General features: G+C 41.9%; 1 protein-coding gene across 1 annotated transcript; it reads right to left on the bottom strand.

Annotated features, from left to right (window-relative positions):
• Positions 1 to 1,406: 1,406 nt before the first annotated feature.
• Positions 1,407 to 21,198, bottom strand: nup133 (nucleoporin 133). The gene is given in 26 exon segments (XM_038711805.1): positions 1,407 to 1,654; positions 1,862 to 1,950; positions 2,243 to 2,307; positions 2,413 to 2,493; positions 3,149 to 3,267; positions 4,045 to 4,180; positions 6,030 to 6,188; positions 7,362 to 7,495; positions 7,690 to 7,944; positions 8,742 to 8,841; positions 8,978 to 9,100; positions 9,186 to 9,410; positions 9,925 to 10,019; positions 10,717 to 10,880; positions 11,426 to 11,517; positions 11,712 to 11,855; positions 11,857 to 11,867; positions 12,360 to 12,510; positions 13,595 to 13,742; positions 14,273 to 14,343; positions 14,927 to 15,082; positions 17,526 to 17,696; positions 17,950 to 18,183; positions 20,143 to 20,246; positions 20,375 to 20,490; positions 20,951 to 21,198. Coding segments are annotated over 26 exon segments (3,408 nt in total). The 5' UTR covers positions 21,079 to 21,198; the 3' UTR covers positions 1,407 to 1,517.
• Positions 21,199 to 22,618: the final 1,420 nt, after the last annotated feature.

Raw genomic sequence — 22,618 nt, 5'->3', positions numbered from 1 at the left:
TGCAGCTGGTAAAGGTAGAGCTCTTTTCAATTACTTTATATTTTAAAGACATATTTAAGTGAGAAATTAAAGCTACATTATGTAGTAATTATTTTGAAAATAACAGCTCTAAAAAAATCATTTCACCTCTGCTACTGTGCCATGTAACACTGGAATCCCAGCCAGGACATTTATCAGGACAACTCCATAATGCTTTACAGCACCAAGAGCCTGAAGAGTCGTTTCAGCAAGCTACAAGAAGCAGCAACAAGTATAGAATGTACATTTAAGTTATTTGAAAGAAGCTAGCTCAGTATTCTCCGTGTGGATATCATATGATAACTTTTATTGTTATAATTTTCACAGAAGTACAGCTGATTGCTGTGCTTTGTGGTCAATAGGGGAGCAGCACAGCGCCCTCTGGTGGACAAACTGCAACGACTACACTCTTAACAGCACAGAAGGATTTCTTTATTGGTTTCTTTTTTAAGTGTCATTAATCGACTGTACTAAACACCAATATATCTGTAATTCGCTCATATCGGGTGATAATACCAGCATGCAAAAAAGGCACACACTCTGTCTACATCAGTGGTGCTGAGGTGGAGCAGGTGAACAGTTTCAGGTTCCTGGGAATCAGCATCACAGAGAACCTGACATGGTCATCTCACATCTCCAGGCTGCTGAAGAAAGCTCAAAGATGCCTGTATTTCTAAAGGAGACTTAAGAAGGCTAAATTCCCACGCTAAGTTCTTGTCAGCTTTTACAGAGGAGCAATAGAAAACATCCTGACTGGGAACATCACAAACTGGCATGGGATGTGCACGGTGCAGGACCGGAGGGCTCTGCAGCGGGTTATTAAAACTGCTCAGAAGATCATTGGTACCCATTTCCCGAGCATCAGTGATGTCGGTGAGGTGAGGTGCTCACGCAGAGCCCAAAGGATACTAAAGGACAGTACCTGTTCACCCTGCTGCCTTCTGTGAAGAGATACATGCGTTTCTGCTGCCACACCACCAGACTGCAGAGCAGCTTTTTCTCCCAAGCTATCAGACTCTTAAACTCTAATTCATGATTATAGTTTATTTCTGTTTTTACCATGTATATGTTGTCTGCTTTGTAGCAGAAGGGAATTACAAACTGTATTTTATTTTACAACCTTGATCTTTTGACTTACCAGTAATATCTTCTCTCCTGTAGATAAATAATTGCTTAATTTCCACAACTATTTGATCCAGACCAACATATTCTTTAACAAATCTGTACAATTTGTCACTATTGTTGTTTTAAAAGTCAGTGCTTTGGAAATGTCACTAGATGTCAGTAAATGACAGCAGAACCAAGTGAAGTGAAGCTGAAGTGAGGATTTTATCCAGTATTTCACTACTAGCACCCTATTTAACCATTCAAAAACACACTGCAGTCTAGGTACAGAAATAACACATTTATTTAGAAAAGAGCACAATTCAAACGAATCTTGAAAATCATTAGAATGCAAAGGAGAGCTGAAGTGCAGTAGGCGCTGTCGGGATGGGTCCTCACATCTGGGCTTGTAGGTAATGTTCATAATTAGCACGAAGGACAAACTCAAAATAGGGTTTGGATTTCAAACTGCTCAGCTCGTCCAGCTCCAGCAGCTCTTTGACGTCAGGCAGGTACGTCTGCAGAGGAACTCCTGAAATATGGATTAGTTAGGAGGAAATGTGGAGTGACGTTCAATTTTGAGTGATTTTTCCCTTTAATACATGGATACATATGGATTAAATGACAATTGTGCACCGTCTTTGATATCTGCTATGATTTAGTAATTTAATCTATTTTTATTTCAAGATGAAATCAATCATATGCTTTAAATCCTACTGGCTTCATGAAAGTTTCTCACCTTCCTGTATGAGCTTGAGGAGGATCTTGACGAAGATGCTGTCCTTGGCGGCTTCCAGAGGGTCGTCAGTGCCGTCGGTCGAGGACCAGCTGGGAGGAAGAGCAACATCAAAGCCAAACAACATGTAAAACTGATCAATAACAAACTTCTAAACAACCGTGCACTGCGACGGTCAAACACGGTTGAACATTTATGAAATCACTGTTTCCAAGAATTCCCTCCAACCTATTTTGTTTCCGTTTAGCTGCTTTTATATGAATGTTTGCTTTCATTCGTAAAGAGCTCTAAACTGCATTTAATGCTTTCATACAGTCAAATTTGTATTTCAGCTACTCTTCATTGAATGAATAGATAAACAAAAACATGACATGGGGATCTTACTCGTCTCTCCGCAGCGCTTTGCCGAAGATCTCACATTTTAGCAAGTCGATGTCCACAGCGTCCTCCTGCAACATGACCACAGACAATTTGCATAAGTCAACTTTTAACCGCCGTCAAGGCCGACTAGTTGAATCTCCAACCTACCAGCACTCAATATATCATGAAGTTACCTCGTCGACGTACTCCAGTAGATCCAGAGCCTTTTTGAAGTCATACTCGTTGGCTCGCCTGTTGTCATCACAGATGTACAACTGTGGAGAGGAGAGGATGTGACGTGAGCCAAGGCTCTAATCTGGTTTCAGATATAAAGGTCAGAGTAAACAGGAAAAGAGAAAAAAAAAATTCCAGGTAGATTTCTCCCGCAGAAATCTGATTATTTGGTCTTTTATAACTTTTGATTCACAAGCAAGCGTGAACCTCCGGTTCTGAAAGGTGAAGCCAATGCAGAAGTGCCTTAAATCGGTATTCTGTCTAACGGCCAGCAGGGGGCGACTCCACTGGCTGCAAAATGAGGTTGATTCTCAGTTGATTTATTACCTCAGTAAACACTTAGTTTCAAGTCTTCTTCAACACAGCATCATGTTCATTTAGTAAATTATGGTCCCCTTTAGTGGAAAACGCACCATAAAGCTGAGTATGCTTCAGGACGGGGCTATCTTGTGATTGACAAGTAGCTACCATGGCAACCTGTCAATCTTGATAGGTTACTTGTTTCCACTGTACATTGTAAACGTGACCAGTGCAGTTGAAAAAGCTTATTAGGAGTCGGCTGTTTAGTCTGTTTTTAGCTAGCTGAAATTAACGTCTCTCAAATTTCTATACATATATGATAAAACACAAACCCCGGTTCCTCTGGATGATCCTCAGACCTCTTTGTGAAAAGACCATGTGTGCGTGTGTTTTCACCTGTATGAGGTTGTGAGCGCTGAGCAGAGGCATGGTGTCGGGGTTCTGCTGCTTCTCCTCCAGCAGCTGTCGGGGCAGAGTCTCCTGATGCAGCAGGAAGCGCTCCTGCTCCACGATGTCTGATTGGACAGATACGTGACAGCGAGTCAAGTCACGGGACAAGTTTAACACTGCGGGCCACTCTGCAAAGTTCTGCCCCTCGCATGTCTGTCAGGTGATGCACTGTACTTTTTAAAAGGGAATGAACAGCAAACTGCTCTCAAACTACAGTCTTACGTTTCCCCACTGAGATTTTAAATCTGTATTATCTGACGTTTTCTATGATTCTTGTAACAGTTTTTACTAGTCCCTATTTTACTGTGTAGTTGTGCTTGACAAAAGCCTGCTGGTCATAATGTAGGTCTCCTTTTTGCTGCCAAAACAGCGCTATAGCATAATTGTTTTAAGCTAAAAGGTAGGAGTAGGATATTTAACAGAAACGTCAGAAGGAGGAGGTGGTTGGAGTGGACAGGGGGACAGAAACTGGACTTTCAGACTGGTGTTTGTTCCCCTTGTGAAACAAAAAGTCAATATCAAATGTTTTTATTAAAGTTATGCAAGTTACACAGTAACCTTACTTGACTCACATAAGTTAAGTCACTTAAGTACCATTTAAGCCACACCATGACCTTTTCCTAGCCCTAACCAAGTAGTTTTGTTGCCTAAACCTAACCAAATTGCACTGTATTACAACGTTAACTAGTAGTTTTATTTTGAAAGTCTAACTGGACATTGCATATTTATTATTGCTAACTTGACTGGATGTCCTGCATGTCGAAAAACGCTGCTAAAGGGGTACCGAGAGTGTTAAAAGAGCGACGCCAAGGGGTCCACTGATGAGCGGCTCGTGTTTTTACCGTTGACGTGTTTTTTGAGTTCGTCCTCCGGCAGGTCAGACGCCAGCACCGTCAGCTTACTGAGAGCCAGCAGCGTCTTCTTCTTCACAAAGTATCGCGTCTCCATGTTGGCCTGGTTGTAGAGCGTCCTGTGAGCCTGCAGAGACACAAGACACAGAGTCAGTCCCAGCGTCATACAAAGAACTACATGAAACAGCTTGTGAATGAGGCCGTTTGCACTGGAAAAACATTATTTTCAGATTTTTGTTAAATGCTGAATGTGAAGGAGATATTTATGACAGGAGGCTGCAGCTCCATGTTATTATTATCATCACTGGGTAAAGAATTACTTTTGGTCTAAACTGACTGTGAAATGTTCAAAATAAATTACTAATGCTTTAAATGCTTATTTGGTCTGACGAACAGTCAACAAAACCCTACACAAGTTTAATTTACACTGACATGAAACATTTAAGCATATAATGTGCTACACTGTATAAAACAGACAACTCATGGACACATTTAACAACAAGAATTGTAAGTTTATACTTAAAATAAAACTAAAAATGAGAACTTTTGAATTTTAAAATACTGCTGTTTTGTTTCACTCTTCTGACATTCAGTGCACAATTTACTGTAATATTTGCACATAAATTTGCTCCTTGATAGTATGTAGATGCACAGAATATATAACGTTATGAATGTTACGCTTGCCCTTTTGGTTTTGTATGTGTGTTACTGAAAGATGTCTTGTCATGTTTTTAACGTTTGATGTAAACAGCGATCTAAACCTAAAGTCCGACTGTGTTCAAAACCAGGAAGCTTTTCTTTGTGTGTGTGTGACACAGACGATATGTATGTGGCCTTCCTGTGTGTGCGCTTGGTAACTGCAAGCAGGAGGGAAGCTGTGCAATGTGTGTGCGTATATAAGATGCAAAGGCGTTGTTATTGTATTCTGGTCAGACTGGTCGTGAGTTTCAACAAGTTTAAAGCTGCTAAAACAGGAAGGAAACTGTGTGTGTGTGTGTGTGTGTGTGTGTGTGTGTGTGTGTGTGTGTGTGTGTGTGTGTGTGTTTCTACACAGTAGTAAATGTAGACTATGACTGTGGAAAGTAAAGAAGGAAGGATGTGGGTAGTCTTCTGTGGTAGCTTTAGAGGACATATTAATTTTAAGTTGTATGTGTCTTTTTAATCTGTACTTCACTGTGGTGGCAGTAGAGCAGGCAGGAAGGGAAGGAAGAGGGAAGGAAAAAACAAAAGGAACAAAGGGAAACGGGAGAGAAGAAGAACGGTAGGATGGAAAGAAGTAAAAAAATAGAAAGATTAAAAAACAGAAAAACACAAAGGCAACAGAGAGGGAAGACAAGAAACAAAAATAAGATAGGAAGGAAGGCAGGAAGGACTTAAAAGGAGCAAAGGAGGGAAACAAAAGGAAAGGAAGGAATGAAGGACAATATTATGTAGGCAGGGTAGCAGAGAAGAGTGGTAGGAAGAAAGAAAAATAAGATGGGAAGCAAGGAAGGAAGGACTTAAACAGGGGTAAGAGGGAAGTCAGAGTAAGGACTGGAAGGGTAGGGGAGAAGAGTGATAGGAAGCAACAAAGGTAAGATGGAAAGAAAAGTAGTAAGGGACAAGGAAGGAAGGAGACATGATAGATGCGAGGAACAAAAGGAAACAACAAAGGAGCGAAAAAACTAGTGGAAAGGATGCAACAAAAATTGGAAGGAAGAAAGATAGGTAACGAGGGAGAGAAGGAAGAAAGGGATAGAGAGAAACACTAGAACAAAAAGGAAAGATTTCAAGTTGAAGGTAAAGAAGCCATTTTAGGCCATCAGTTATTGAGGAAGTGTAAAAAGGGAAGGAAGGAAGGAAGGAAGGAAGGAAGGATGTTTACTGCGAGTCTGACAGTCTCTCAGAGGATGTGGCTGTGGTTTTGTACTGAGGCATGAAACAAGCTGTGTGTGTGTGCATGTGTGTGTGTGCGTGTGCGTGTGCGTGTCTCGTACACTGCGGTAGTCGTGGATGTGGATGTAGTGCAGCCAGCTCAGGTGCTGGTGAGACTGCAGGAAGCTGGCGAGCTGCTGGTGCTGAGCGGCCGGCTGGGACAGCAGCTTCCCCCTCTTCCCCTTCTCCATGTACCAGCGGAACAGGAAGTCGGCAAAGTTCTGCGGCAGGAAGTGACACGTGGGGACAAAAAGAGGAAGTTAGCGAGCGGCTGTGTGAAGAACGCTGCAGCGAGTAACGTGAAAGTGAAACAGAGACCTCGCTCATCGGACCGAAGGCAACTTATTTGTTTCATGATGGTTTATTGATTCTTTAAACATACAAGTAACTAAAATCACTAAAACAAAGCATGTATTACAAACTACAGTAAACACAAGAGGCAGCCTGAATACTGAGACAGTAAATCGTTATTTTTATTTCCACTTTCAGCAAAGTCAGTCAACATTTTCTGAGCAAGCCACATCTCATGTCACAGAGCATTACCAGGCTTTTAACTTGCAAAATATCTTCATACTCGGTGTGTAAAAATAATTTCTTCAACTACTTTAATTTCTTCTATTTAAAGCTGCGTAGCCACTTTAGTCGTCTCATGAGACTGTGATAGTTATTGCACCAGAAAACGAAACTTTCAATTCTTAAGGCTTTGACACTAGTGGGGATAAAACTGTAGAGACAGTTTTTCTTGTGTTTGCTCTAACTCAGCTCGCACTCAGCTCAGAATAAACACCCAAAAGACTCTCACACTGCTCTGAAATGAAGCGTGTGCACCTACATAACACAAATAAACAGTCTAATGCTGCGTTTTGCTGTAGTTTATGGTGTTTTATTAGATCGGGCTGATCTTTGGGATCGGATCGTCCCTTATTAAAACATTACTCTAGGGCTGAAACGATTTATCGAGTTATTCGATTAATTCGATTATTAAAAAGCTGTACTTTTATTAGTAACTAAGCTTCGTTTAATCCATACAACTATATAACACACTGTTTCACACGGACATCTATTACTGTCGCACATCGTGCATATGCTGTTTGCAAAGTGGAGGAAGAGACAGAAAATAGCGAGGGACAAACAAGAGAGCATCTAGAAAAAAAACACAGAAAGTGTATGAGATTATTTCAAGCTAAAAGAAAACAACAACAACAAAAACGCCGTAATGTCAAGCAAAAATACTTCTTATACGATCACTCGATGAATCGCTGAACTAATCAGTAGAATACTCGATTACTACGATCATCGTTAGCTGCAGCCCTACATTTCTCCACCGGGTACCTGTAACATGCTAACAAAACACGACTCTTTCTAAAGGTTAGTGTTTCTGGTTCTTAGTGTACCTGGTCTGCAAACTTGGTCATGTAGTGCTGCAGGCGGCTCTGGTTGTCGGTCTGCTCACACATCTGAACCAGGATGTCGAAGTCACAGTACTTCTCAGCCAGCGCTGCCACCCACTGGTACTGACCCAGATCCACTGCAACACAGAACAACTTCCGTTAACACTTAGTGGGAGTTTTATTTCCACCACACCAGAGTTGGTGGTTGTGTGAACAGTGGAGAGACAGACCAAGACAGTTTAGGAGAGTTTAATAGTGTTTGTCTGGTTTTAATGAAGTGTGTTTCACGATGAGCTGTAGAAGAAACTGCTCTGTTTAATCCTCCACTTACACAGCGGGGCCAGCAGCTCGGAGCGGCGCTGGCTGTACTCCATCTCCAGGCTGTTGTAGCGCTCCTGTTGGGCCCCTGGGGGTCTCTGCTGCTGCAGGGACGTCAGCTGGGCAACATAGCCGCCCAAGTAGATGTCCAACAACGCCACCAGCTGCTCGCAGAGGGCGCTGCGCAGCTCTGAGTCGGCGTGCGGGTACACCGAGCGTAGGATGATCTCATGCTGACGGGAGATGACGGTACGAACCCCGCCTGACGCTGGAGGAGAGACGATCGGGTTAATAATTCCTAAAGAAACCTTTTCAAGTAACTAAGAAACTTTTTGAGGTTCTAGTTTTTACCTCCCCACAGCAGTGGTATAACTAAGGCAGAGCAACTGGAACATTTTAAATAAATAAATTTACCTATATTCAGGAGCTTATTTAGATCACAATGTTTACATGGATTGATATTAAATATTAAAAGGTATCTGTGGAGTTTCTGACCACAGCAGTGATATGTAGTATGTAGTGAGGAAACTCACAGGTGATGCGATAATTATTCCTGCCAATGGTTTTCCATTATTCACCTGATTTTCTAAACAGAAAAATCATTTTGAGGAAAGCCCCTTTTCTGCAGAACTTCAGACTCAAAGCTTGCTTTCAATTTATTTTAAAAGTTCAGTGTGTAATATTTAGGAGGATCTATTGAAAGAAATGTAATATAATAGACATAACTATATTTTTTGTGTTTTTATTACCTTAGAATGAAACATTTATATCTACATAACCGCGGGTCCTTTTAACATGGACGTCACCATCTTGCGCCTCCATGTTTCTACAGTAGCCATAACGGACAAACTGCTCTACAGAGCTGGTTGCAATTCACGACCCTCAGCAGTAGATGCCACTAAAACTTACGCACTGACAAAAAGGTTCAAATAAATTCAGAGCAAACAAGAGTCGAGTCTCTGGACCAGTTTTCACAGCAACGTGCCGTCAGGCTGCAGCGACCCGAGCCTGCTGGTAGGGGAGTGAAGAATTAAATGACAGAAAGCTTCTATTAATTAGTTGTACCTGTCCATGGGATATACTCTGGCTCTGCAGCAGCGTTTTCAGAAGCTCTGTACATGAAGGCCTTGGTCTCCCTGTACTGACCAGCAGCCTGAAGGATGTCCTGCACACAGAGAGAACATGATGGTACAATAATCTCACTTCACTGAATCCCTACAATCTCATAACGGAGGTGTTTTTTATATTTAATTTCCCTCTTTGGTGCCACACCCTTCATGAAATGACGATTGACGTTGTACCTTGATGATGTTGTTGACTGTGAGGACCACCTCGGCCCACTGCACCGAGTCGACCGGGTTTTCCTTCAGACTGCGCTCCTCCTCCTCCAGCAGACAATCAAACACTGAGGAGAGCTGAGACACCTGCGAGTGCACCAAAAAACAAAAGATTAAAATCTAATTTCCACAGCACATGGACTATCCCAACAGAACCCAGTCAGACACAAACCTCTCTGAAGAAGACATCAGCAGGGGTGAGGCTGGGCGGCACGTCGGCCTTGTTCCTCTGCAGCGCGATGCTGATGGCCCGGTTGACCAGCTCGCCGTGTTTGGCGTGGTGGCTCTTCAGTACCATGGCTGCCTGAAGCTTCTCGGCGTGTTCACACAGCAGCAGCCGTGTTGCCATGGGAGACGAGCGGACCGTCACCTGGCCGAGCCGGTCCAGCAGACCCACCTGACGGGGGAGGACGGTGACAGAAAGAAGTGAGCTTACCGGACCTCTGTAGCCCGCTCCTCATCTCATGCTGCAGACTAGAGGCTCCGGGTTACATTAACCGCTACAAGCATGACACACCCCAACATGCAATGCACAGTCCACGATCTAGTTGCATTGTGGGTAATGTAGGCGCCAGGTTTTTAAAAGGATGAAGTTCTGCTGCATCAATTTTGATCTTTTAGTCCAGTTATGAGTCCGACATGTTAAAGGAGTTCACTTCTGATTCTGGAGAGTACTCTTAACAGATTTAAGTAACTTTGAAAGTGGAGGCCTTTAGGTGGTATTGGTATTAAGCCAAATCCATTCCATAAAAATGCAGAATCCTTAAAGAGACGAGCACAGCTCTAAAATATGACTTATTTAAAAAACACAGGCTGGATTTGTTGCAAGGCTGCTAAACAAGCAGTGTGCACCATTATTTCATTTATTTAAGGTTTTCCAGCTGTTTGTGTGTTTGTGTGTGTGTGTGTACCTGCAGCAGGAAGTCCATGAAGCAGCCGTGGGCCTTCATCTTGTCCTCCAGCTGGTGGAGGATGATGAGGGAGGTGAGAGGAAAGCCGGCACTCTCTGGATGAACAGAAACAGGAACGTTTGTATGAAAATAAAACACGGCAAAAGTAAAGATCAGTTTGATTGAGCTGTTTGAGCACTTCCATAATTATTAAAGATTTTTTTTATATATTAGTTCTATGTTAACAACATGTTATATAATGAATCTGTGTCACTGTCACATGTGTTACTGCACATGAAGCGCAAATAATCCTGTTTCTACATAGTGACAGGGTGTTCTTAATGTAATATCTGCACACAATTATCTTCAAATTTACAAAATAATTGTGCTGCTAAAAGGTGGGAGATTTCTAGCATTCCAAATTACTGTACGGCAATTTAGTGGCAGTTCCTCCCAATCTAATATATTTTGATTAAAGATCTGGCAGCCTCACATGTCTATGATAAATATACTCTCATAATTTAACATAGTAAAAAACATCAACATGTTAGGTTTCTTCAGTCAGTGCATTGACCAGACACTGACATGAGATCTGGTGTTGGTCCACAGTGCTGCACAGTGGCTGCCTACTAAATGCAGAGGATGAATATCGCAACATGTGCATGTGATTAATAAAGTACATTTAGTATGGAAATGCTGGCATGATGGCAACTTTCAATTCAACCTCAGGATTTTTGTCATGTTATTGTAATTTTTTTTTTAATGGGCAGGTAAAAAGACCTTCCCTCCCTTCTCTTTTACCCCCTCTCTCACCGTCGGGGACAGACTCGGCCCAGCGGGGGTCGGAGGCCGGGTAATCATCCACCAGGTCCAGGTTGATTTGAGTCACTATGCTGTCCAGCTCGGCTCCCTCCTCTCCGTCACCGTCAGCAGGGAAGAGCTCGTCGGTGAGCGTCTGAGCAGCCACCAGATCATTGCTGACAAAGGAAACATTATCTTTTTTTTTTTTTTTATACATTATTACAGGAACTAAATCCTTTTCATTCTACATCCTAAATTCCAGCTGTTAGGGCAGAAAACTGTTTCCTCTGTCATTTAATATATTGTATAATTACTTCTATACTCCTTATGTTAGTCCGTCCACATTTACCAGGTCATTTAGGTCAGAGCTATGAGATTGTTTCCGATTATAAATGAATACTGAACTCAATAAAAGACGTAGATCAAAATATCAAATGTTCCTCAGTCCAAAGAACACGAAGCTGAGAAAAGCAACTCTTTGTATTTTATTTGTAAGGCTTTGACCTGCATGTTTCTTTATGAAACACTTTTCACAAAAGTGGCCTGATATAGTAATAATTTAAGCACTTGATTAATCCCACATGTAACAACCTTTGTCATTAAAAAGCAGGTTTCACTGATAACACTGATCTACTGTAGATACTGCCTGATTCAGACGACTAAACCAGAAAGTGCTGTGTTTTTTGCAAACCATAAATAAAAGATGATTTATTAAACGTACCGGCAGAACTGCAGGAAAGCTGACTTCAGGAGTTTGGTTTTGTCCTCCTGAGCTACGGGCTCTGCTCTGGTTGGAGTCTCCATGGCTGAAACCTTCAACACAGAATCAAAATTAGAAATGCATTTTAGATTCAATCACAACCGAATGCATAATCTCATAGTTCAACGCCATTGTCTTTACGTCTTTTAAGGTTCCTGTAGATGTTGCATAAATTAATATTCATCTTCTTTTAGTCTTTGACTACAGCACTTTCCCTGTATAGCCCTTTTATAGCGCTTTTTTTTACCTCCGGGGCTGCAGCCAGCGAGGAGCACAGCGAGTCCTCCATGGTCTCCGGCAAGATGGAGGCGCTCTCCCGGGCCACCACCGCCACCAGGCCGCTGTTCTGGGAGAAAAACACAGGTAGGTTGGCGCAGCAGCCCCCCCCCACGCACACCATCACCTGGACAGACAGAGAGGGAAACGTCAACTCAGACTTTTAGTGTGCGATCATCGTATGTGAGAAAGGTTTGTCATTATTAGGTCTTTACAATCTCCCAAACCGCCCAAAAAAAATCATATAAATAATGACATTGTTTGAATGCTCATTTAACAATACGTGCAAACTATGAAGTTTTCTACCTTCAAAATCTCATTTTCTTTCGGACTTTCATTGCCATCAGTGAACAAAACAATCTTTCTGACATGTAAATCTGCAGGCTGAAACAATTTTAATGATTTATTTTTGTCATAGTTACTCTCTTGTTCTTTTTTTATTTCTCTACTCTATGTTCCCTGGGTTTACTTATTTGTAAAATGTTTAGTGACTGACCTCTTAGGGATCATTGTAGTCGTATATATTGTAATTCCATCACTGTATAAGATCTCACCTAACTGTATTTTCATACTGATTTCTTTTTCATCTGGAGCCAAGGCCCAAGGATTCTTTTCTCACCAGTCGAGTTAAAACTGATTTTCTCATCAGGTAGTCCTCCCCTGCTGGTTCCTGTCCAGCAAGCAAACACCAGCTCCTCGTTATACAGGAAGGCGGTGGAGCCGGGGGAGCGTGGCAGCACCAGCCGTGTGGCCTGTAGAGCCTCCTCACTCTGAGAAAACAAGACAATAAAAAAAATTTAAGCAAGCATCTTTCTAATCATTTATTTTTGACAAAAAAAATTACGTTTCAAATCTCCGTAAGTTGATCTTGATACCAGACTTAAATAAATTAAAGAAGACAATAAAATAAATTCAGACTAGTGGCTGCCTGGATGACAAAAAATAAGCCTTGAATGTGCAAATAAAACACTCAAACAATGTATTCTATGAACTTAAAAAATTCCCACGAATCGCAAAAAATATCTTTTTTACACTCAACCTTTAGTGGTATTTAACTGTGTTAACTAGTTTTGTTTGCAAGTTTTGAGACATCTACTGCCATTACAATATGATGAAGGAGAGAGAAAGTTAGCTCATGCTTCATGGGGAACACTCAACAATAATCTGTCCTGGCAGGTTTGGGCTTGGCCAGTACCTGGATGGGAGACCTCCTGGAAAAACTAAGTTGCTGGAAAAGGTGTTTATGGGCCAGTAGGGGGCAGTCTTCCCTCTGGTCCTAATAATAAGAGCACAGTGATGGGGACACTGCTGTAGGAGATGCCGTCCTTTGGATGAGATGTTTAACCAAGGTCCTGACTCATTGTGGTCATTAAAGATCTCACGGCACTTGTCGCACAGAGTAGGGGGTTCCCCGGTGTCAAGGCAAAATTCCCACCCTGGCTTTCGCCATCTAATCATCCCTCATAGTAAATTGCTCCAATGTCCATGGTGATATAAATGTCCATAGATCCAACTAGTACTACTAGAAGATGATGTTCCCCATAACTTCAAAACCTGCCAAAGAATGACCACGTTTTAGACCGCTGCCCTGGATAATCTAGAGTACATTGGGACTATTTCTTCGTTAGAGAAAGTAGTTCTGGTTCGGATCAGATCCACTTGTCTTAGAAAAACTGATGAATGTACCATTTACCTCCAGTGTGTTGGAGCAAAGGCAGAAATCTAGAAGGCGGACACCTAAAAAAATCATCACATAAAACTCCATGGATAGGTACCAGAAAAGATATGTAGGAAACGAGAAAGGACGAGTAAAGAACAGAATTTCAATCCATTCCCTGCTGTGTCAGGACTGACCTGGAAGGGAGGGTTGTACTTGGTTACTTCCACAGTAAACTGTTCGGAGATGGCGGCTCCGGTGTCCTGCAGGGTGACCAGGCAGAAGTAAGCCAGGCAGGGAGTGTCTGACGGGTGCCAGGCTGCAGCCAAAACCACCAGGCCGGCTCTGAAAACACACAGCACAGACTCCGGATCAGTTCGGCCTAGGAGATAAATCATTTTTCTTCTTTTTAACTCCTCTGTACACAAGACTTTCTCACACAGGCTACTTCCTTCTGGCCACAAGGATCCTCCCTTTTATGTGTTGTGGTCGACCATTATGGGTTTTACAATCTAATATAAATATCAAGCAGATTAATTGGTCTGTCACTAGTTATATATTTATAAATCTGAATTTTAAGTCTAAATCTTTTGTCTCTTTCCAGGAAGGATTTATGGGCTCAAAAATAAAAATCCTCGTATTTACTGACCTTGATTTAAGAGGTCAACATTCACATTCAGTTAGAAAGGATCAATAATAATTATTGACAGAAAGACATTGCTCAGGCAGGTAGATTTTTAAATGGAGAATCTAAAATTTCACCTAAAATGACAAAGACAACTTAAGACCTTTTTGTACTGAAGTGTAAAACAAGCAAGAGGTCATACATGCGCACACACACACACACACACACACACACACACGACCACACTCACTGGCTGAGCTTCATATCCAGGTACGTCACATTCGCTCCCTCCTTCAGCTCCTCGTAGTTGCTCTCTGAACCCTGGTGGGAGACAGATGTTGGGAAATCTATGACCATGATGGACATTCTCAGTACTAGGGCTGGGCGATATGGACCAAAAAGTCATATCCCGGTACTGTTAGGCAGAATTCCGGTATAAAATATATATATCAGTATTTTCTCCAGGCGGGCGGGGTTGGCATGCTTTTACCATTTGTAGTAACTTAGCTTCTTTCTTTCACTGTTTTAATTATACTTTATTGTCGCTCACTTAATGAATCCGCCTCCTTCAGTTTTTTTTCAAACTCACAGATCTAACGTACCTCTGCTGCAAACACATCTTGACGAGTTACATTACTGTGTTCACTGTCACTTTACCTGGTCTGCTTTTTACACCGTGTCGCGATTTGTAACGTAATCACTGTATCTCTCTGATAAATGCTACCGTATAAACAGTAATGTCTAATTTTATATCCCTTTTGAAATTAAATCGGTATACCTCATTATACTGCCCAGCCCTACTCAGTACTGAAGCTTTGAATGTTAAAAAGAGATTTAAAAGATAAAGGACGGCAGTTAATAATACAGAGAGACATTATATGATCACGTGCATCTTTGTACTGACCCAGATGGCGTCGGCGATGCTCTCGGTCAGAGCTCTCTGGGCGTCCCAGCTGAGGATCTGATGCTCCCAGCTGTCATCCACCTCCCATTTGCTCAGACTGGAGCTGGTCAGCGTGTACAGGCAGCTGGCTTCACCCGCCCACAGCACACTGTGGAGCTGCAGCAGAAAACAGAAAACAGTGAACCATCTGAAATAAACCAGCAGGAAGGGAATACTAATACAAAAAAATGACTGCAGATGAGGCTCCAACTGTTATCTCTCTCTCTCTCATATATATATATAGATATAGTCTGTATAATTACAGACACTATTCATGTCATCCATTTGTTCTAAAGTTACCCAATTTCTGGAAACTCACAAATCACTGATTTCTCACTGTACACCAAACTGCTTTAAATTCTGTAACGTTTTTGTGAAATCCTGCCAAATAACAAACTAATGACACCAAAACATATCAGCGAAGCAGGTAACTCGTAGTCATCTTACCATGAACACACTTCTACAACTAACAGCATGATGATAAACACAAGCAAAATGCAGATGGGGAATGTAACGAAGTACTTGTCCTTCCTTTTAATCACACGTTCAACTTCTACTCCACCACATTTCAGATGGGAATATGTACTTTTATACTCCACTACAATTATTGAGAGCGTTAGTTACTTTACAGATTTCTTATGTACAAAATACCATGTCATAAATTAAACTACCCAGCAGTGCAGCTGAAAAGATTAGTGGATTAACTGATCAGTCAGTTGACAGAAAATTATTTGCGAACTCTTTTAGTTGTTTTTCATGCAAAAATATTTCAGGGTTCCAGCTTCACAAATGTCAAGATTTGCTGCTTTTCCTTTGAATGATTATAATAATTGTAATGTTTGTAAATAATGTTTTGGACTGTTAGTGGGACAAAACAAAGCACTGTAAAGGAGTCACTTTGGGCTCCGGGTAACTGTGACGGCATTTCTCACCATTTTCTTTTCTTTCTATAAAGAAAATAATCAGCAGATTAATTCATAGTGAAAATTGTTGTGTCAAAATGAGCTCCAGCTCAATTACAGCAGTAAAATCCTGCTTTCACATTAATGCAGGAGGGAAAATAATCTGATGAGAGAATATATACATGTACAATACTTTTATTCAAGTAACATTTCAATGCAGTACTTTTACAGTGAGGTATTAGTACTTTTACTTCTACTAGATCTGAATACCTTTAGCAGAGAGAACAACTCTGGTTTTCTTAAAATATCTGGTAGTTTTGTTATCACCATCCAAGCGTAACAGGTTGAACTCTTTTTGATAAAGATCCTTTTAATATGGTCACCAAGATATGTACTTTGCAGAATGTTACAGTTAAAAGAATTAATTGAGCTTGGTTGGTTACATGTTAAATTTTTACTGCTTTCTGCTGATTCATGGTGGACTATTGAATTCAATTTGTTGAAGATATTTTATTTAGCATTTAGCCATGAGGTTAGAATATTCCATATGCCTAGCTTGAACTTGCCGAACTTGGAGTGCATGTGTTGATGTTAACCAACTGTGTAACTGTTTTATGCATATCAAGATGATGTCCAATTGATCAGTGTCACATTTCAGTCTTATTACTTTAGAAGTGTTGTAGGGTAGAATACACTATTGTTTTAATATTGAATATGTGTGGAGATCTATTAGAGGGGGTGTATTAGCCAGGATGTCCCTTATAGTAGGCCTAATTGATTTGTCCCATACGTGACCTCTCTTGTCCCGTTTTTTGACTACTACGCTGAACACGACACTTGACAATGGTCACCGACACCTGTCATCATCCAATCACAGCCCCCCCCCCCTCCAGCGCCTAAATGCAGCTACTGTGGAAATTGACAAATTAGCGGCAAGTGAAGCCTCAACAGCACCGACTGTCTTGTGAACAGTGCGTTGTTTGATGACTCAAATGTTGTGAAGAAGATTCATATGTCATATGTACACGAAGAGGATAACCTTTCCTAACCTACAGTGAAAGAGTCACAAGTGTTTTGTATTAGACAAATAGTAAAGGTAACAGGTAGTGGTTTAATTAAAGGACTGTGTTAAAGGCACCTGCTATAAATAAACTATTATTAACCCTACCGAATATTTAATTAAGAGATTAGCTATCATTATGACAAATTGCTTAAAACAATTCACTGTATATTCACACAAAACCCTACGTGCACTGCTGCAGCAGGCCACGTTTTGTCCCTTATTTCACACTGACAAAGTTGGCAACTCTAGTCTGACCCTAAGACCCACAAATACACATGTATTTTATGTTTTTGATGCGATTGTTTATTTACTTGAAATGATCACTAAACTTGAGTTAATTTGAAATTGACTGGAATCTGTGTCTCATTGAAAAGAATACCATTATACTGAAAGGACAACAGTACATCTAAATCTGCAAGAGAATTGAGTATGAAAGCAAAGGCCCACAAGGCCTCTGGCCTGGTCTGAGGGTTTTTATCTCCCACAAATGCTAATATGTATTTGCTTGTATTTATTAAATTCAAATGATCTACATTTAAGAGTCAGCCATGGCACACGTTTTGTCTTTGCAGTAGAATCTGTAAGTGTGACTCACTGTGTCGTTGGCTGGCGGGGAGAGCATGCCGAACAGGCTGGAGACACGGCGTCCGATGCCAGAGAGCATTCCCTGACCCCGCTGCAGGGCTCGGTACTGGAGCTTTCCAGAAGAATCAGCGCTTGCTCTCAACAGCCGACTCTTCGATGAGGACAAGACAAAGCTCCCACCCTGAGAGACGAGTCAGAAACAAAGACAGAGAAAACCACAGCAGGGATGTTCTGTTTGATTAAAGCTGAAAGTTCAAACCAGACTGAAAATAATCTTATTTGTGTGTTTCAACAAATAAAAAATGGGCTTGTGGCGAAATTCATGTGGATTCACTAGTAGCTGCTGCAGAGTTTGATAACCAGTCAGCTGTCAGGTTCTTGGTTTTAGCTGCAAAGGCATCAAAATAAATCTGGTTTATCAAAGATTTACTTACTCTGACAGCAACAACAGAGTTGCAGAGATCTCCCAGGTCCACGTCGGTCTCTGTGTAGTTGCCCTCCTGAGCCAGGCTGGGCCACAAGCGAGCTGTTCCCTCCGCATTCACCGCCAGGACAGAGATTGACTGGACGGCGGCAATCTCCAGTGGATTGGTGGACGTCACAGCCACGAGGTCGGCTGTGTAGTTGTACTCACTGTTGGGCAGCTGCAGCTCCTTGCACACTGACAGCTGCAGGAAAACACACAGTGTGTGTTGGTGGATTTCAGGACTTACATTAGGAATCTGAAATTGTTTCCTCTAGGACTGCAACTAACAATCGTTTTCAGTGGATTAGGCTGTAAATTACCTTTTGATTAATCAGAAAATACTGAAAATTATAGCATCACAGTTTCTGAGAGCCCGAGAGACGTCTACAAATAACTTGTTTTGTCTTATGAACAGTCCAATACCCAATTATATTCACTTTAAAATCACATAACACAGTGAGAAGTGACAAATATTCAAAACTGAGAAGTAGCGGTGGTCCAGTCAATAAGACACATGCCTCTGGTGTGGGAGACCAGGGTTCGACATCCACCAATGTGTCGCAGAGAAAAACTTAACCCTTAGTTGCTCCAGAGGCGTGTGACCGCTGATATTAATAGTAAATGTAAGTCGCTTTGGATAAAAGCATCAGCTAAATGACTAATTATTATTATTATGTAACAGAAGCTGACAACGTTTGACATTATTTTCTGTCAGGTACCTGGTGGTACTTGTACCGTTGAATGAATGTTGAAGAATGTACCAGTCATCTGCCTGTATGTTCATGAGCTTTGAGTAATGACAGGATCAGATCCAAGATACAAGCGGCAGAATTGAGCTTTGTCTCAGAAGGAGCTAATGACTTATATCAATCTCTCTTTTCAGTATTGATGCAAATGTCTCCATCGTGCAGCAGTAAATAACAAACAACAATGTTTCGCCAAAGTGGTTTTTCAAACCTAAACATGTTAATTTTCTTCAAATCTGACAGCTCCGTGCTGCTCCTCACGGTCACTGAGGCGTGTCAAAAAACACCAACACACTCACAACAAAGCTTTGTAGTTCACAAATATTTCAGGACCAGTCACCTAATAAACAGGACATACGGACGTGCTGGCTTAGATCTCTATTTTTTCTCCTGATCAAAAACTCCCAAATGATGGGACAAACGTAATTATATATGTGATGGTGGCTCTGCAGCAGCTGTCCTGAAACACTTCAGTCAGAGAATTCTTTGCAAAATGTCGCTCCAACTTTGTGATTGAATCTCTGGACTGGAAAGCAGTAGCTGCTTTTCTATTTGCAGCTTTAAGGCCAGTTTATAATTCTGGCTCCATTCTGTGCTATACATGCAGTCGTGAGCATTTATATTTGTGAGTTAGTGTCCGCATCAACACCAAAAATGCTAGTTTGTTCCACTGAGTTGAGTTCCTTCTTCTTCATTGGTGTAGGCTACTACGAACAAAGGCGACTGAAACTGAGAGGATCATGTTGGAGTTGGAGCTGATCGATGTTGAACAGCATTAATTTGTACAGGGCTGAACAATTTTGGGGAAAAAAATCTCTTTTCTGTTTTTGATGGAACCAAGTCGAGCAGCACAGAACAGATGAACCGCTGCCTGCGTCTGCTCGGCTGGCGCCATGATCCCACGTTTTCCTCTAGTTTCATTTGTTTTAAAATGCCCGCTCTGATTGGTGAGCAGATCTGTCACACACGGACGACAACAGAACGAATTTGTAACTGCATGACTGGTTAAAAAGGGTGAGATGCGTTGTATAATTAACCTACATTTTAATCGCCGACTTCACGATTAGCTGATCTCGTTCTTTTTGTAATTAAAAACAAGGTTGTGTAGCTGATTAAGCCCTAAACTTGTAGTGAAATTACTAAAATGCAGAAATGAGAGAAGACGTCGGACGAGATGGTGTGTACGACCCTTGACCCGGCTGAGGCAGGAGAAGAAAAACAAGCGAGAAATGTGCAGTAGGAAATGTGATGCTACCAAGCCGACCAATCACACTTCTTGCACTCTGCGTCGCTGCTACGTGTAGTTATATTTTCCGGGGAGGTGTGTGTCAGGATACATCGCTGATTTGACGCAGAATTATAAACTGGACTTTAGTCTCCGGATTTTTCTTGTGTGGTCGAGGGGCTGAACTTACCTTGGCCACAGCAGTCTGGCAGATCTTCCAGATGATCAGTCTCTCTCCACAAACCATCCAGGCCCAGCCGCTCTCATGCACCTTCACTGAGATCTGGTCATCAGCTAGAGGGAACAACACACGCAGAACAGTTTAGTGGCAAATCTGGAACAGGATCCAGAACCAACAAACTAGAACACGTCGCAGGAAATAAATATAAACCTCTGTAATTCAGAAATGAGGTTTCCTTTACCGTCAGCCATGGTCAGTGCCTCCATCACTTTGACAGGCAGCGACGAGCCGAAGGTTTGCACATCGTAGTTGATTGATTCTGCAGCTGCATGGCTCTGCACTCTGGTGGGGGTCGACCTGGTGGAGAGAGATTTTAGAGAGTGGACAAATGTGCACAATAGCGAGAGATAATCCAAATATCTAGCCTATTAGTATAAATGGGGTGAACAAAAACAGACTAACGTTACAGGTGAATCAACACCTCTTTTAAACATTATAACCTTGTTATTCTTGTAAATGTTTGCACAACAAATCAGATCTGATTATGGTTCTTTTATTTTACATGTAAATACTTATACATATTCTATCAATTACATTTTTTAGATTGGTTTAACGTTTTGTTTATTGTTACTGCGCATCTAGTCGCCAAAACAAACGTGTTATAAAACAACTTGGCAACAAATCCGAATGTGGTTCTGATCTGATGAGGGCAAGAATTAATAACAGGGCAGGATAAGTTCAGCTAGGCGAACGTAATAAACTGGCATATGAGTGTTTATACACAGAAACAGCTGAAACATCCACCGTTTGCACCCACCTGGCCGACAGAGGCGTCCTGCGCGGGGAGAACAGCAGACCGCCGGCCGCCCCGGAGACGCTCTTCCTCCCGGTGCTCCTGCCCTGCTGCCTGCGGCCGGAGCCCGGGGCGGTGCGGGGGCTAAACATGCCTGCGGTGACACCTCCGCTGCGGCTCAACACTCAGGATATATGTCAAATAATTTCACCGTCAGAAACCCACCGACCCTCACCGTGAAATCCTCTCCGAACAGCGCGCGGTGCAGTCGCTTGACATATACGTCATCACTGCGTCAACGGGAAGTCCCGCCCAACGCCAAAAACGAACCTTCTTCTTCGTCGTCTTTAGGTTTTCCAGGCACCTTGCACCAGAAAATGTTGCATTACCGCCACCTCCTGGATAAAACAGTTTCCAGTGCAAAGTATTCCCGTTCAAAACATTTGCCTCACTGTAACTCTGACTCGCTTGTCAGAGCAAACCCTTCCCCCAGTGGAGTGTCCTTTTTTGATTTAGACCTACTCTTTATTTCAACGACACCGCTTCTTGTCCATGCAGATTCTCATCGTCTCTGTTCCTTTTGGACTGCATCCTTTCTTTCCATTCTCTTGGTAGCTTCAGCGTATGACAATCCCTCCCCTGCTCTGATCTCACTCACTTCTATTTGCATTATTCTCTATTTACACTGGGGATGCCGGGGACATGTCCCCACCACGCTTTGAAAGCATTTGCCAAAAGTTTTCTGAAAATTAGCTTGCAACAAGAACTAGAAATTGTATGAAAAAATGTTTGTAAATATAGAAGAAACATATCTGCCTTGTCCAAAATAAGTTACTTAGGCCAAAAAACCAAGCTGCTGATTAATGCATTATATTCAATAATTTGGGGTGGTGATGGGGCAGTGGATAAAACGCATGCCTTAGGTGTGAGAGACCCAGGTTCAAATCCCCACTGTGACACATCCACCATTGTGTCTCTGAGCAAGGCACTTAACCCCTACTTTCTCCAGAGGCGCGTGACCTCTAACATATATTTAGCAGTTGTAAGTCGCTTTGGATAAAAGTATCAGCTAAATGAATGAATGTAAAAATAAATTTTGTTGTAATTTTTATATTCTGATTTGTCACCGACCACATGAATTTTGTTTCCCTTCATATAAATGAAAACATTTCCACCATAAATTGGTGCAGAAAATGTCTGAAAAATGCAGGAAATTGAGAGTTTAATGCTCTTCTAAATTGCATTGGAGTATCTTGTTGTCGTGACTCCAATATTGTGCATTCTCGCGTCTCTGTCTGAGTGTTTCGTCAAACCCCTAATATCAGCCCTTAATTGTCCCCAACACTTTTCAACACAAAGTGATGCCCTTGCACACAGTGTAGGCACTTTACACTCCTCCCTTTCACAGTTGTTCTTCCCACTCCTCCTGACAGCAGAAACATCTTACATTTACTCATTTAGCTGACAATTGCTGTGTACGTCACACCTCTGGAGCAACTAGGGGTTAAGTGTCTTGCTCAGGGACACATTTGTGGATGTGTCACAGCTGGAATCGAACCCAGGTCTCCCACACCAATGGATGTATCTTATCCACTGCACCATCACCACCCCTGACATTTAAGTGGAGCTCTCTCATACGGCCTTGTAGTCATGAACTGATTTATTTCAAGTTTGGAATTTGTTGTTGCACAT

The sequence above is a fragment of the Micropterus salmoides genome, unplaced genomic scaffold (assembly GCF_014851395.1).
Source record: "Micropterus salmoides isolate LMB-PRFRI ecotype aquatic unplaced genomic scaffold, ASM1485139v1 Ms_hic_scaffold_1, whole genome shotgun sequence".
Classification (NCBI taxonomy): domain Eukaryota; kingdom Metazoa; phylum Chordata; class Actinopteri; order Centrarchiformes; family Centrarchidae; genus Micropterus; species Micropterus salmoides.
This window is presented reverse-complemented; position numbering and strand designations above follow the sequence as displayed.